The 16165-nt window shown below is 34.3% G+C and overlaps 1 protein-coding gene and 2 long non-coding RNA genes across 4 annotated transcripts; 2 read left to right on the plus strand and 1 right to left on the minus strand.

Moving 5' to 3' along the window:
- Positions 1 to 966: 966 nt before the first annotated feature.
- Positions 967 to 3200, minus strand: LOC112022578 (uncharacterized). 2 transcript variants are annotated; one of them, XR_010632675.1, is made up of 5 exons: positions 3139 to 3200; positions 2530 to 2587; positions 1734 to 2039; positions 1581 to 1652; positions 967 to 1499 (listed from the first exon to the last, which is right to left on the minus strand). It is a non-coding gene; the product is annotated as an uncharacterized LOC112022578 (long non-coding RNA). The 2 variants fall into 2 exon arrangements; XR_010632674.1 differs by lacking the exon at positions 3139 to 3200 and having other exon boundaries at positions 2530 to 2685.
- Positions 3201 to 5797: 2597 nt separating this feature from the next.
- On the plus strand, positions 5798 to 6379 carry LOC136071389 (uncharacterized). Its single transcript, XR_010632677.1, has 2 exons — positions 5798 to 5850; positions 5958 to 6379. It is a non-coding gene; the product is annotated as an uncharacterized LOC136071389 (long non-coding RNA).
- Positions 6380 to 6999: 620 nt separating this feature from the next.
- LOC136071390 (uncharacterized) lies at positions 7000 to 12994 on the plus strand. Its single transcript, XM_065782609.1, has 2 exons — positions 7000 to 8545; positions 11971 to 12994. Exons 1-2 carry the CDS (start codon positions 7193 to 7195, stop codon positions 12844 to 12846), a joined length of 2229 nt encoding a protein of 742 aa, XP_065638681.1. The 5' UTR covers positions 7000 to 7192; the 3' UTR covers positions 12847 to 12994.
- Positions 12995 to 16165: the final 3171 nt, after the last annotated feature.

Consider the following 16165-nt stretch of genomic DNA (forward strand, 5'->3'; position numbering starts at 1 on the left):
ATTGATTTACCTAGGTTAAATATTCTAGACTTAAAATTTTATCTAATTGAAACTTCAATAACACATGCCTTTTTTTTTTTTTTTTTTTTTTTTTTTTTTTTCTTATATATATCTTCTTACTTAAAAGGGTGTTCATTAAAAATTAAGTAAGCTGAATATCATGGCAAGACTCATAAAATGTAAGATAATTAAAAATGAAGTATGAATAACAAAATCTTTATTGTGGATAATTGCAAGTATTTGATGAAAACCTTCAATTGTAGTATATGACATCATTCATTGTAAAAATTGAAATATTGTGTCAATGTCTTCGCAAAACTCAGTTGCTTATTATTAGAAAAAATGATATTCATTTTCACTCTTAGAAACTTTTAGTGAGTTAATGTTGCCTTTAGCAAATAAGTTCTAAACTATCATGACAAATAAATACTCATATTTTAAAATAGTTAATCTAAGTTTAAATACATGGTTTCTTTCTTCTTCAAATAGTAGTTCTATCATAATTTTCTCACTCAAAGGGGCAGCACTGCCACTCAAACTAGTAAATAGTAAAAAAGTTAAAATGGTTTAATTTGTTAGTGTTATCATTGATTTATTCATGATATTAAAATAATTTTCTATATCACTATAATATATTGAATTATTGTATTCATCTCCAAATATATATATATATATATATATGGCAAAGAATCTGAATTACCGTATATGACAATAATATGTTAAATCATTGTATTTATCTCCAAATATATATATATATATATAAATATATATGGGGTAAAGAATCCGAATTATACCGTTGGTATGCTTATGGTATGATATGTGTACCGTAATTAACGAACTATGAGTGTTACAATGCTTGACTATACAAGTTTTGTGGTACTGTTGTTATGGTATTTAGGATCCAAGTATGATAATGCTAGCATGTTCTTCTCTTGTTCAGAAAATAATCTTACGCTAGATCTTCAATTGTCCGCAAAACTATGTTTGCTCTTGCCAATCCTTTAATTCGTTTATTTTACATTAGTTTTGTGTGTATGAAATGGAGAGGATTGTATTCACTATCAAACTACAATCATAAAATTAACAATATTGGTAGCAGGTCATTCAAAGTTCAAACCAGCCAAAAAACTATTACATGCACAGATAAAACAAGCAAATTATTACAGCCACTACAGTCGATTAAGATCCAACAATCTAATCCCACACCACCCAACCATTATGCTGCAAACTAAACTTCCCTAACAATTCTTGGTTGGTATTGTCCACACGCCGGGTTGAGGAGGACACACATACCGTTGAGAATTGGGGCCTAATAGTTTACAAGACCTGGGCCACCAACTATTAGTAGGATGGACATAATCCTCGAACATGGAACCTTCAAAGGTTTTCAGGGTGTACTCAGTACTGCCGGGCTTGGCCTCGAATTGAATAAAATACGTTATTCCACTACTGGGAATCAACTGGATCTTCACAAGTTTCACAAATTCAAAATTTGTACCCTACACCAATTGTTCATAATCAAAGAATTAATAAAGAGTTATAAAGCATATATAGATGGATATTAAGAAGAAGAAATAAACCTTAATTTTGTTGTAGCGCTCTAACAACGTCTGTCCATGGAGAGAAAATTTATTTCGTTCCTGTTCACAAAGCTGAGAAACAAGCAGATTTAATTGAAAACCTTCTCATAAAAAAGAAAAGAGACACACTCACCCACACAATGTAGCACATACCTGTGTCTCATGGATCCATTTCCAACCTGGGTAAAATTTGAGCGGGCTTTGAAGTTCAAGTTCAAGGGGAAGGGGGAGACAGGGCCAAGGTTGGACATAAAGGGGGCAAGGGCGGAAAAAGAGGGTGGGGGTTGAGGGCAAGGGCAACAGAATGAGAACAACGAGTTTGCTTTTGTTTTTTGATGGATATTGGGATCAGATTTGCCTTCGCCTTTTTCTTCTTCTTTTTCAAATTGACAGGTGAAATCATTGAAGTCTGGAAAAATTACAGCCTCATAGTCCTCATAATCTGCCATGATTCGATCTCTGAGACCAGAGAGAGAGAGATAACATGAGTTTTGCATTTTTTTTCTCAGTAAAGATCCACACAGAATATGGAAGAGAAAAATCAAGGCAAACTGAACAAAAAGGTAAAAAGGAAGCAACATACAAATACAAGTCATTCACACAAGCATGTTTTGGACACAAATCTTAAACACAGTACAGTAGAGAGATACACCAAGGAAACATAACATACAGACGCTTGCACAGGGCACAACACAAACCACATCATCAAACGCAAGGCAAAACCAAATCAGATTACACTCAAAATGAAAGAACCAATTTCGAAATCAACCCCAAACCTAGAAATATACCATCAACACACAGAGGATCCACAAACCAATTGTTTTGCAGCACTGGGAAAGAGGGGGAGGAAAATACAGAAATTGAAGACACAAAATAGAATTGGGTTTTGGTATATCATATACGGTCCCATACGAATGAATAAACCAGAGAAAAAGAGAGAAAACCACACCTTAGAGAGACCCTAACGCTGCTTCTGAAAGACGCTTGCTATGAAGAGCCTGACTGCCCTATATATACAGATCACGCAAGGTCGGTGACACGCATAAGGCTAAACCCTAAGCCCTAAAACCCTAAAACCCTAAACTATGGGGGCCCAAAAAAAAAAAAAAAATTTAGTAGGTAAAATTTTCCCAAAAAAGACTTGGCCCCCCCCCCCCCCCCAATAGTTTCATGAACCACAGCCGGCCAGCCCAGTCAACAGTCCATGCAAATCTTAAAAAAAAAAAAACCAAGCAGTACAAACTCCAAAACAGCAAAACCAAACGGAACACGTGAAAAAGTGAAAGGCGAAGGGAAAAAAAAAAAAAAAAGAGTGAGGCGAGACAGAGAGTGAGAGGCGAGACTTTTAGAGAGATTCACGCCGCTCAGGTTCATTTCTACTTTGTGTGTTAGAGATATTCAAGATTCGGCCGGTACATGTTCAATCGCTCAAGATGAGCCTCACTGCCTCAGTAAAAAAAAGAAGAAGAAAAAGATGAAGAAGATGAAGATGACGATGAAGATGAGAACAACAATTAAAAGATGAGATTAGTGTCAACAAATTTATAGAGCAGCAGACCTGAAGAGAAATCCTTGGAGATGAATGATGCTGAGAGAGGGAGGAGATAAGACTTAAGAGAGACAGAAGGTTAAATGAGAGTCAGAACTTTTGAAAAAAAAAAAAAAAAAAAGAGTATAGAGAGAACTTAAAAGACATTTTGAATATACGGTTGTGATGAGGTTTGAAACATGGGAATATTGGGATCGGTGATAGATGCATGGGACTTAAAGAGAAAGATGAAAATCGGGGAAGTGAAGACCAAAGACACGTGTGACATAGAAGAAGGAAAAGTTAAAAAATGAATCAAAAGATATGAAGATATGGCAGTCAGTGGTGGGATCGGTTTAGAGCAAATGAATGAATAGGGAAACTGAAAATTACGAACATTATTTTATATAATTAAATTAACTAAATATCGAGGTTTAAGATTTAAGAGTTAAGATTAAGGGAGTGTTTGATAGTTTGAGTAATATTGTTTGTAGTTTTTGAAATATGTGTGGGTAAAAAAGTGTATAATGTTGTTTAAAATGTGAGTTTGAACTCACTCACCAAACATGACCTAAATATTTTATATTATTTGATATTTAGTTATTGACTTGTAAATATTCTTATTGTGTGAATTGTGATGTTAAATTGATGTTTAAGATTTAAGAGTTAAGACTAAATGATTAGTATTATTTGATATTTAGTTATTTATTTATTAGAATTGACAATTTTATATTCTACAAATTATTTTTTAAATACCCGAAATACCCTGAAACGGTACGTCGAAATTGATCGGTACTGAAATATTATTCCATTTCACTGGACAAATCGAAACGGGTTCGAAACGGTATTCATAACATTGGTTCAAAATGGCAAAACCAAATGGAACATGCGAAAAAGTGAAAAACGAAGGAAAAAAAAAAAAGAAAAAAAAAAGAGTGAGGCGAGAATTAGAGAGATTCACACCGCTATGCAGAAAGTACCTTGGGGGGTATGTCTTTTGCAAATGATATTGTTATGGTGGATGAAATTAGATGTGGAGTTAATGCCACTTGTAAAAATTGATTGGTAAGTTACTAATGCATCTGATGGGTCTTAAACCTACGATTTCACTCTTCACCCAGCACTTATTAGGGGAGGAAATGCCAATTGAGCTAGAACTCATTGGTATTTTAGAGCACTCACAGCAGTGGTGCTAAAAAGCTAAAAATAGCTTTTTAGCACCACTACACATCAAAAAGAGGCTGGCAGCAGTAGAGCTAAATCTAAAAATTTTAACTTCATTATTACGGTGCACATCCATACATAGATGTGCAGTGTAGCTGTGTAGCTGAAAGCTAAAAAAAATAATATTTTATTAAATTTCTCTCTCCTCTTTCATTAAAAAAATATTATCTCTCTCTCTCTCTCTCTCCGGCTTCTCTTCTTTCTTCCTCTTTCCTTCTCTTTTTTTTTTTTTTTCTCTCTCCCTCATCTACTCTCTGCTTTGTTGATCAGTTCTCAAAATTTGGCTCAAGTTTGTTGTACTTTAAAATTTAAAAAGTTTCAATTACGACCCTAAAAATATTTAAGAAGGTATTAATTTTTCCCCTTCTTCTTTTTATGGTAAATTTATTCCATGCCACATTAATTTTTTTAATGTGCCATGGCGGCACTTTGTCTGCCATGTATGCAATTTTTGTAATGGGATATGTTTCAAATTTGTTCAAGAACTCAATTACGATATGTGACAAAGTGCTGACATGGCACTGAGGAATGAAAATGAAATTTGGAATAAATTCTAGGAGTCAAAAGTGTGTTTTAGCCTAAAATTCTTGTTCAATGATGCATGATCTTCTTGACACTGTGACTAATACTACCCAAACTTCTTGCGCAGTATTCAGGTAAATCACACTTGAGATCAAATCCTTGGACATCGAATTGATCAACCAAGAAAGAACCATCCTGTTGCATTTCTTCCAAGCAGGGAAAATTGGATCCGATGAACTTATTGGAGCTTTGATGGTGCCATCAACAAAATCAGTTTTGTTCTTGGAATCAAGAGCATAAATGATAGCTCGGCTCCAAGTAGCATAGTTCTCTTCAGTAAGAGGCTGATTAACTAGAATCAAGCCAGGATTCTCACTACTATGCAAAAAATAGGGACTGGATGGTATTTCCCAAGCAAGAACAGAGGATTGAGAAGTGGATGATACAGAATCTGTATTGGCAGATGCAGAAGCCATTGAAGAAGCTTGAACTAGGTTTTACAGAGAACTTAGTTTCAAGAATCAGAGAAAGCAAAGAATTAAAGAAACTTTGCAAGAAAGATCAATGAAAGAAGAAGGGAATACAGAGTGAAGAAAGCTTCAAAAAAAAAACCCTAACAATGGAGGATGAGTTAGGAATCGATGGAATGCACTGAGCCAACTCGCTCTGATACCATATTGAAATTGGGAGAGAAAAGAAGTTTCACAGAGAGAGAGAAATGAATAATGCTTCTGCTGCGTATTATTAAGAACTGATTTTTTTTATATACAGTTTGAGTCATTAACTCATTAACAAACTTACAAACTTAACAAACTAATAACTGACTCACATGACCAACACGTGATGAATTAAACAGAAATACTAGTAAGCATAAAACTGTGTGTAGCACAGCAGTGACAACAAAACACCTAAAACGACTTGTAGCTTGACTGATATTTCAACACTGATAATGAAGAGAAGGTTCAGTTGGAAACTTTGAGGGAGGATATTGAAACAGTAAGTATATTTCTTTTCACTATCTACCGTTGTCTAGTCCATTGCTCTCTGCAAAAGTGTTCTTTCACAGATTTTATTTTTCTAATCAAGCTTGTTTACTTCTGCAGCCTGCATTTTTGGAGAGGAAAGCACTAGCATCTATCAACTTGTGGATGAACAGTGCTCAAGCTAGATCAAGTACTCACTATGATCCACACCATAACCTTTTTTGCGTAGTTGCTGGCTGCAAACAAGGTGAAGTCATTATTTTGGTTTCCTTTGCCGTGGATGGCCCATATGCATGCCAAGAGTGGATGACCTAATTACCTTATCAAATGACAAAGGGGGGAAGGGGAATGAAAGTAGGGATTGGGGTCTTGCAACTTTTAGAACTGTTATTTCCTTTTCAGTTGCAAAACCATGTTAGGCATTTCTTTTTGCAAAGCACAAGTTCACATTGGCTTAAATGTATTTGAGGATACAATCAATTAAGCGGAAGTAACATTTATATATACCTTCTGAATCATTATATCCACAAAATGTTGACTGCTGATTTGTTTCACCGAGATGGTTGGCATTTCATGGCTAGTTTTCAGGGGATGACATCATGAGCTGAGATACTGAGATTTTGGTCTATCAATAACATTGGTGTATAACGCGCACCCAACACATTCAGCCTTGAATANAAATATTTAGCTAATATTTTCATATTGATAGCACATGAGAACCAAATTTCTTTTATTGTCCTTTTAGAGAAGATGATGTTTATTCTTTTACGTATTTTTTTTTTTTTTGAGAAACAAACATACATAACACAAAAGAGAGGAAAATGAATTTAACACAACGATACATTACAAACTCCACTTTATGTATAACTTCTAAAATTTCAAAGAAAAAAGAAAAAGAAAATTAATATGACTTCAATTAGAAGAATAGAATCTAGAGATCAGCATATAAATTTTACTGGACTTAGCAACAAGCATGAGATAAAAGAAACAACCCAAGAATCAATACCACATGGCTTATAGTTTCTTTTATCTGTCAAATTCACATTTTGTTTTTGATAAAAGAAACAGACACAAGGAAAGAATCCAACTTGCACCATTTAGCACTCAACTCATTATTCTTCTTTATATATGAGTTAATATTGATATTTGGTGATTTGGGGGAAAATAGTATACTCTAGAGAGAGATATCATCATATGGAGATTAAATATTTCGATCATCCTCATCATCTGTTATCGCTGAGTAAGACGAAGTATGATTTGATCGATTGCCCGATATGCTTAGAGAAGTTGGGCTCCATTGGTACTCAGAACTACAATTGCAGTACAGAGGGTTGTAAGTACGGAGTGCACGAATCATGTGCAAAGCTTCCGCGAGAGGTGCAAAGCCCTATCATCCACACCCACTTACCCTTCGGCGACCTCTGATCCTCGGTCGCCTCGACTTTTATAGCTCTAAGTGCAATGGTTGTCGTAAGTATGACAAGGGCTTCGTCTACAGCTGTGACGATTGCGATTTCAAACTTGGTCTTGAATGCGCCTTTATGGGGCCAGTAAAGGTAATAGAAGGTGAAGGTGGATGCCAAGGACAACTTCGTAAACATCCTAACCACCAACAACATCCATTGCTACTCTTTGAAAAGGTCCCCAACAAGCATTATAAGTGCCCTGTATGTTTAAAATACTGCGCAGATCCTGATACAACCTATGGTTGCTGGGAATGTTGCTTATATCTCCATGATGGATCATGTCTTGAGACAAAGTTGCCACCACAGATCCAACACTTCTATCATCCTCATCCTCTCACCCTCTCTACTACACCTCGAAATGTTAAGTGCAGAGCCTGTTACGAGTGGAGTTGGAATATAATTTGGTACTATAGCTGTAAACAATGCAAAGATTTTGGGATGGATATTCCTTGCGCTCTTTTGGTATTGGCCGCCAGTACCACTACCAAATCTGAAAGTCAGATTCAGCATTTCCTCCACGGACATACGTTGTCACTCAATAAGAACAAGCTTGATGATCAAAAAGTAGCTGATTGCTGTGTATGTGGGAAAGGCTGCACAGGTCCAACAATCTATGTTTGTGGCAGAGATGGAAATTGTAAGAATATTTACTTTCACAAATCATGCCTTGAGTTCCCGCAACAGATCTGTCATCCCTTTCATCCATACCACCCTCTCACTCTCACCCTGGTCGAGCAAAATTTTTATCATTTAAAAATATGCAATGCCTGTCGCAAGTCAATCCATACTTTCATATTACATGGCCATTGCAGCTTCGCCTACATTTGTGAGGGTCACAATTGCGATTTTCTCTTGCATGCTGAATGCAGTACTGTGATGATGCCTGTCATAACATATGAAGGTCACGCTCACCTTCTACAATTCAGAAACCACAGTATAGAGAATAATAAACTTAACTGCAGCGCTTGCAAATCCAATATTTGTGAATCATGTGCCTTCACTTGTCTCGATTGTGATCTCAATCTCCATCTTCTCTGTGGTCCCTTACCACATTCCATTAAACACAAAGATCATAATGTACATCCCCTCCTCCTTACAAATTCACCTGTGCAAGAGGAACTGGAAGATGAGACATATGAATTCTATTGTCATGCTTGTGAGGAAGAAAGAGATCCACAATTACCAGTTTATTATTGTGCAGAATGTCAATTTGTGGCTGAAATCAAATGTGTCTTCTCTGAGGTAAGGTAGTATACAATCTTAATATTTTAAGAATCTAATCCAGTTATCCTATTACTAAAGTAAAAAACACAGTGGAGGTCTTGTTATCATTTTACTAGTTGCAGATACGTGTAGTGCACAAGAATATGTAATTATTTATAATGTGGTGTAATGTATAATTTGTTTTCTGAAATTTTCCAAATATAATAGGTTAGGATTAGTCATCTTTAGAGATTCTAACACTCAAAAATTTTCTCTGAGCTCCCTAAATATTTTCCCTATTTTTTTATTGCATACAAGCATCACCCATTATCTCTCTCTACCAATGCAAGAACTTCTTCAAGTATCCTCTCTCTCTCTCTCTCTCTCTCTCTCTCTCTCTCTCTCTCTCTCTCTACAAATACATCTTTTTATTTGCTCTTTTTATCTCAATTACTATTTATTTGCATAATTTGAGTGAGTTTTATTAATATTATTATTCTTTTGAGATAACTTGTGTCACAGTAGACTAAGTTCTCATAAATTTTCCTCTATACAACTAAACTTTCTCAAACTTCAAAATTATTATTTTGGTCGATTTCAAATTTCTCCTCTCAAGGAGATCACCATCTCCATGCATGTCCAAACTTGATGATAGAAAACAAAATTCATCATCAGATTATAGGATTATCTTAATCAATATTAAAATGAAATCAAAGGCGAAAGATAAAGATTTTCTAATAATCAATTAGTCAAACTATTGGTAGAAATATACAAATACATAGCCAAGTAGATTGTGTTTTGATATAAACTCAAATTTCAACGTCCAAAAACACTAAATATTAACTCAAATTAAATTAAAACAAACACTAAAATGCGTAAACCCAAAGCAAAGTTACTAAAAACACAAAAAACTCATTAACTCAAAGCAGAGTTATTAAAAATAAAATGCTGACTAAAAGAAAGAAGAAAATCGAAAAGAGAGAGAATGAAAAAGTAATCACATTTTTTTATGGCCAGAACATGGACTGAATTGGGAGAGAGGTGTAGAGGGAGTAATAGTAAATTTATGAAAAAAATTGGAGAGAATAGGATTAAGAGAGAGAGAAGAGAGAGAGAGAGAGAGAGAGAGAGAGAGAGAGAGAGAGAGAGGGTTGGAATAAAATTTGGAATGGGTACACTAGACGATATAAACCATTTAAAAAATCAACATCTTAGTTCTACAAGATCAATTTGGAGTGGCTTGGTATGTTTATAAAATATGATCAGAGGAACTATAGATGGAGGCAATTAGGCATACATTGATACCGACCCAAAATGTTTTTAAGTTCAACTCCATTGGCAATTATGAATCTTTTCACGGATTACACCATTTATCTCAAGTTTTGGATATAATGAGGAGAAAGAGTCAAAATGGAGGAGTAGGGTTGGAGGAGAGTAATGGTATGATTGGTAATAATGGAAAGTTATAAGAGCCAAGAAAAAGAAAAGAAAAGAAGGAGAGGAATAGTTTGAAATAGGCTGATGATGATTCACAATATGAAATTAGCAAAATTAATAGTTAATCCTCCATTATTATAAATTGTATAGATTAGTCATAAACCCACACGATGCCTAAGAAAATTTCAACCAATATATGAAGTTAATATATGCAAAGAACATAAAATAGAAGGCCATTGAATTTAAATGTCTTTTTTTTTTTTTTTTTAACAAAATACATATGGCCAATTCTAATTAATCTGTTGAGAATCCATAGCCGGCTCCAAAATTTTGAGACTAAGACTTTGTTTATTTGTTTGTTGTTATTGTTGTTTTTAACAAAATACATGAAGATTTTTCGCCTTTAATCATCCCTACTCTGTTAGTCTAGAGACTTCTATCATGCATCAACAAATAATTGAGTACATGTATCTTTAACTAGAAGTATCTTGAAAACAGAAGAGAACTAAAAATTTCTACTAGTAAAATTGATTTAGGCTCAAAACATAGGTACAAGGTAGTCGTCAGTTGGAATTTCTGGCAAAATAAAGCAGCAGCTAAACGTAAGAGCGGAGAAAAACAAAAAGAAAAAAAAAATGGGAAAGAAGGCAACCCTTAGGACTCCAAATCCCAAATGCAACATGGCAACACAAGAGCACAGCAAAAACAGGGGTTAAAGCCTACTCTATTATATATATATATATATATATATATTCCCAAACCACTATACTATTTGATATTGGACAACCAAAGTGGTGGTGGTTATAAGAATTTTTTTGTAGGATAGCTATTAAGAAACTTAAATAATACTAATTATAATAAAATGAGAACTTGAATATATTGATATCACCAAAAAAAAAAAAAAAACACGCAAATACATGAAATTTTACAATTTTTTTTTTTTTTTTAGCACTCTAAACTTTTCAAATACACATTTTTACACCATAAACTATGATCCTTGTTACAATTTGCACGTGCATTCAAAAAATTTAAGGTGCAAAGCATAATCAAGAATATAATTTAAGGTAGTAAANTTCAAAATATTTCAAATTATACTTTGCACTCTAAACTTTTCAAATACACATTTTACACCATAAACTATGATCCTTGTTACAATTTGCACGTGCATTCAAAAAATTTAAGGTGCAAAGCATAATCAAGAATATAATTTAAGGTAGTAAAATGAAATTTCTCCAAAAAAAAAATTATATACATTATTATTTTTACACCAACTTATTTTGTCCACCTAAAAAAAATTGAACAATTTGACTTTAGAATCCCAAGAATTGGGGTTTAACAAAAATAACATTAGCCCCCAAACATAATCTTTAACCACTTAAATGAATGAAGAAGAAGAAGAAGCCTAAATAACATTAAAAATAGCTCAATCAACAACAAATGAACAAAATATTCAACAAAAGGCCCATTCAAAAATAAAAACCCTTAATCATTTAGATTCATAACTCATTTAACACATGCCATAAAAATAATCCTTAAATTTATTTTCCCAAAAAGATACCAAGAGAGATACCATGATCGTGAGTTCTCCTTAGTGGCTCCAACAACTCTACTCTTCTTAGTTTTGTAGTAGTAGCAACTCTGCCCTCCTTAGTAGCTTGGCTCGGAGTCACAATAACTATCATTCATTGCTCTCTCTCTCTCTCTATCTCTCTCTCTCTTCATTTTTCTCTTCTCTATCATCATTTTAGACTCTTTTTCACCTTATTACTCTTATCTTAACATTCTCAATTCTTACTTTATCTTTTCTTTTAAAAGTATAATTTGAAATATTTTGAAATATAGTTTAGAATGATAAAGTGTAATCTAATTTTCCTTTTTTTTTTTTTTTTTTTTGCAAGTCAAGGTGTTCTAAGCAACATGTAAAACCGCTGCAGAACCAAAGTAGTAATTGAGTGAATAGGCAATTTTATGGTCTTAATTTGTGTTTTATTGTGTGTACTTTTGACTTAATCTTTGTTTGTTTCTAGTTAATATTATCGCTAAAGGGAGAGCATGGAGATGTAGATTTGAGGACTACTAGTGGACAATTTGGCAAGTTGATTTTTAAAAATATTGCAAAAGAGATGGCGCAAGAGAAAGAAGAACAAGTCAAGACACCTTTAACTCTATATGATATTTTGAAATCTTGGAGTATAGATGAGATTGAGCAATTGAATAGTGTTTTGAGGGCTGGAGAAAGGGCATTGGTTATTGCTAAAGAGGATGGCTATGATGAAGATAGTGCAGGTGAAACTCTCCTATTTTCTGATAAGACCTACACACAATTCATGAAGCTTCTTGATCGTGGTACAAAAATTCCTACACCATTTAAGAATGTAGGGGAGGTTCCCAAGGTTAGTCCTGAGTTGGCTCCTAAAGAAGAGGTTGTCAGTGTTGGGGATTACATGGTAACCCTGAAGTTGGTCCCTATCCTTAAGCACTTGCTTTCCAAACACAAGGATATTAGTGCCACGTCCATCTTAAGGCCAAGGGTGAAAACGTATTTACTTAACATATTATGTGAGTGTATATATAGCATGATAAATACTAAGGTTGTGAATATCACAGAAAATTTGCTTCTCAATTGGTGGACATGCTTGAAGATCTTACAATTCGCAGAATTTAGAATTCAATTCGCCTTTGATCATTTGAAGAGAGTTGCACATGCTTACCTTGGTCTTCAAGTTAGAAAAGAAGTAGATATTACGCTTGATAAAATTGATACAGAGATTCAGGCTCTTGAAGACAAACGCAAACACGTAATAGCTGCAAAATCTACAAAATCTAACTTATTTAAGCAATGCTTGAGGGAGGCTTCGATATTGAAGTATGGAAACGCAGGCACATTTTTTCTTTATAGTTGAGCTGTGGCCTCAAGGGAAGAAGAAATCAAATCTAGTTATCACTGTTTCATCGCTTTGATTGTGCAGCATTTGGGTAAGGGGAATGTAAAATTTTAAATACCAAACTTATACATACGTTATTATAAGCTGTTAAAGAAAAGGCATGGATGTATGTTATTTCTTTTGTATTTTTTTGCAATTTGGACTAATTTAATAAATAGTAATGTATTTCATAATCATATTTTCATTTATTATAGGAACAATCAGAAATGTAACATATATAATTTTTGTCATACCAAAATGAAAACAATACAATTTTTTTCAAGAATTCAAAAGGTAGCAAAAATATTAATTTTTTAATAAAAATTATTTATAACATTTTGTGTATCATTAAAAAGTATATAAAATTTGGAAATTTTCTTTTTTTAAGTTTTAAACAAACTTTTTAAAATCCAATTGTATCTACCGTACAATCAAAAACACCAAAAAAACGTATAAAAAAAAAATCAACAAAAACTTCAATTCAAAAAAAGAAAGGGAAAAATAAAAATCATCTCAAAGTCAAACTTCTTCTTCCGAATATGTAAAACATTTCAAATGTGATGTGATCAAGCCAAATATCCAATTAATGCATAATCAAATTCAAAAATTTTAATAAGATTTTGAAGTGACGCAATAGAAATATGTCATTATTTCCAAGAAAAAAGTGTTTGTTATAACTTTATATATAATGATTGTAACTAAGAGTACAAAGGGGAAATTTAGAGAATTTTTTTTTTTTTTTTTTTTTTTTTTTTAAATTATGAGCTCTTGGGACTCCACCTTTCTTATCTTGTACCTCAAGCAATTCATTGAAGTTACCAAAACAACACCATGGAAGTTTAGGCTTTGAATTCAACATACGAAGCATGTTCCATCCGTCACTTCTATGACTTGCCTTAGGCTCCCCATAAAACCCAGTCAATCGCCAAGCACACTCCGAATTACCATCTATTATAGAATCTATACGGTAACCTGAAAAACTATCCACCCAAACAGCGACCCCCCTTTTTCCACAGAAGGCCAAACCCCTTCCCTTACCATCCGTAGGAATCGTAAAACAATCATCAAATTGAATCCTATCTTGAACCCACAACATACATTCTCTAGATGACCATGTTTCAGATAAAAACACAATCATAGGATCTTGAGCTTGTACAATATCAACAAGCTCCTGAACTGCATGACGGTTCCCAAGCCTCGACAGTTCCATGCTAAGAGTTTCATGGCTATCGGCAGGGCTGACCATCAGCCTCCACCATTAAATTATCTGAAAAAGCTACCCTCTTCCTAGATCTCTCACTTCCTTCCTCCAAAACCCCATCCTCCTCTTGTCTTGAACGTTTAGACAGAACTACTCCCAAAGGTCAAGGACCATATTAGATTTTCTAGGGATGTGAGTAAACTTAGAAGGACTTGGAGTAGGTGAAGATGACTTCTCTTGTGTAAACAATTTTTTCAAGAAAAGGGCCGACCCCATCATCCTAGACCCCACACCACCCTGTAAAGAATTGGAACCATCTTCTACTCGATCAAAATGAGACAACTCACCATCAATCTCATCCAACTTTGCCTGAAAAGACTGTGAAGAAGTGCACTCGATCAGAGTTGTCTCACTGCCATTACCCAAGTCCATGTCCACCTCTATCCGAACCTCTTGCACCACTACCAAATCACCCTACTCATCCCTATTAGATTGAACTCGCTGTTGGTCCGTTGTCACAGTCCTCTAGTCTAATTGCACTTCAGTTCGTCCCTACCTCTCTTGCATTCTGATAGGAGAAGTTTGTTCAACACCCCCCCTTAACGTCCTTCTCATAACCAGCCACCTTAACAATCGTCCTCTTTGCCAAGTTCGGAGTACCAACTCGCAACCACGGACCAAACTGTTGATTTCTTGCTAGTAAGGATCCCTTTCTGTTTTGCCCTAGAGAGCAGTCCCGATCTTGATGAGTAAGACAGCCACACCAATAGCATAAATTGGGTAAGCGCTCATATTTAAAACTAGCCCAACTCTCTTCCCCATTCTCAAACTCAAACTTCCTGCCTCTACTCAGGGGTTTTGTAATATCAATAGATACACGTACTTGCATATAATTACCCCTTCAAACTCCTTAGCATCACCAGATCCCTGAATCACCGTACCCGCCGACAAGACGATATTAGAAGCAATACACATGTTTAAACTACCTAACGGAAGATCATGAACCTGAATCCAGAAGCTAACCCTATAAAAATTCAACCCTCTCACCTCTGCTAGTCTCGAAACTCTCTTTAGCGCAACCAAATTTTTATCAAAAGACCATGGCTCACTCGCTAAAACTTTATCTATATCAAATTCCTCCATGAAAACAAATAACACACAGTGATTTCCCATATCCCTTGCCTCAAAACCCTTCTTAACGTGCCAAGAGGTATGGACCATCCCCACTATTTCCACACACCCTATACTTAATTCCTTCAGTTTTAGTAAAGGAGAAAGTTTCCCACATCGCCGAGAGGTTTTCCATCGTTGTCACAGTTCAACAGACCACGTCCTTCTGATCACAATGCTGAAGAAAAAAAAAAAAAAAAAAAAACAAACAAACAAACAAAAGCCTAACTCTGAGAGTAGGCACTTCTTCTACTGCCACGTAGGGTTTCGCACAAGCCCTAGGGTAGAGAAACTGGGAGAAGTTGTTTCCTTGTGACTTTGTATCCTAGTTTAATCATATTTATTGAAGTTTGATTCAAGTTCTTAATTCTTAGTCTCATTTGGTCGAAAATAGGCTTTAAATTGATTTGTTTACAATCCAATTTACCTCCTTTAGAAAAATTGTTTATATTCAAACAATTTCTGAGCAGACAAGTTGAATTTTCTTTGTGCAAGTTTGATTGCAATATCTTAGATTGAGGTAACAAAAAAAAAATCATAAAATATGATAAGGTTAAGTTTGTTCATGGAATTAAGTTTTTTAACCCCACTAAATTATTTTATTATATTTTCATATTCAAAGAAAGATTATTGGTTGAAAAGTTCACATCGGAGGAATTATATTGACGAATTATATATTCAAATATTAAGAGAAGATATAATATTTGGAAGTAAAAATATAGAGCCATGTTTTGAAGAAAATTATAAAGAGAGATCAAGTTTCAAGTCCAGTAATTTAAGGTTGGAGAATAACACATTACAATATTGGGTTTGAAAACTTCAATTGGATTATTAGTTCTAATTTAATTTGATTGACCTTATGAATCATTGATGATTGGTATGAATAAATTTTAGATGATCCGTTCATGATGATTTATTTTCGAAAAT

The sequence above is a fragment of the Quercus suber genome, unplaced genomic scaffold (genome assembly GCF_002906115.3).
Source record: "Quercus suber isolate HL8 unplaced genomic scaffold, Cork oak 2.0 scaffold_307, whole genome shotgun sequence".
Lineage (NCBI taxonomy): Eukaryota > Viridiplantae > Streptophyta > Magnoliopsida > Fagales > Fagaceae > Quercus > Quercus suber.

Excerpts from the sequence above, each read along its gene's own strand:
- LOC136071390 (XM_065782609.1), top strand. The coding sequence starts at position 7,193 with ATGTGCAAAGCTTCCGCGAGAGGTGCAAAGCCCTATCATCCACACCCA. Across the intron at positions 8,546-11,970 it reads TCAAATGTGTCTTCTCTGAG|TTAATATTATCGCTAAAGGG; the intron begins GTAAGGTAGTAT and ends GTTTGTTTCTAG.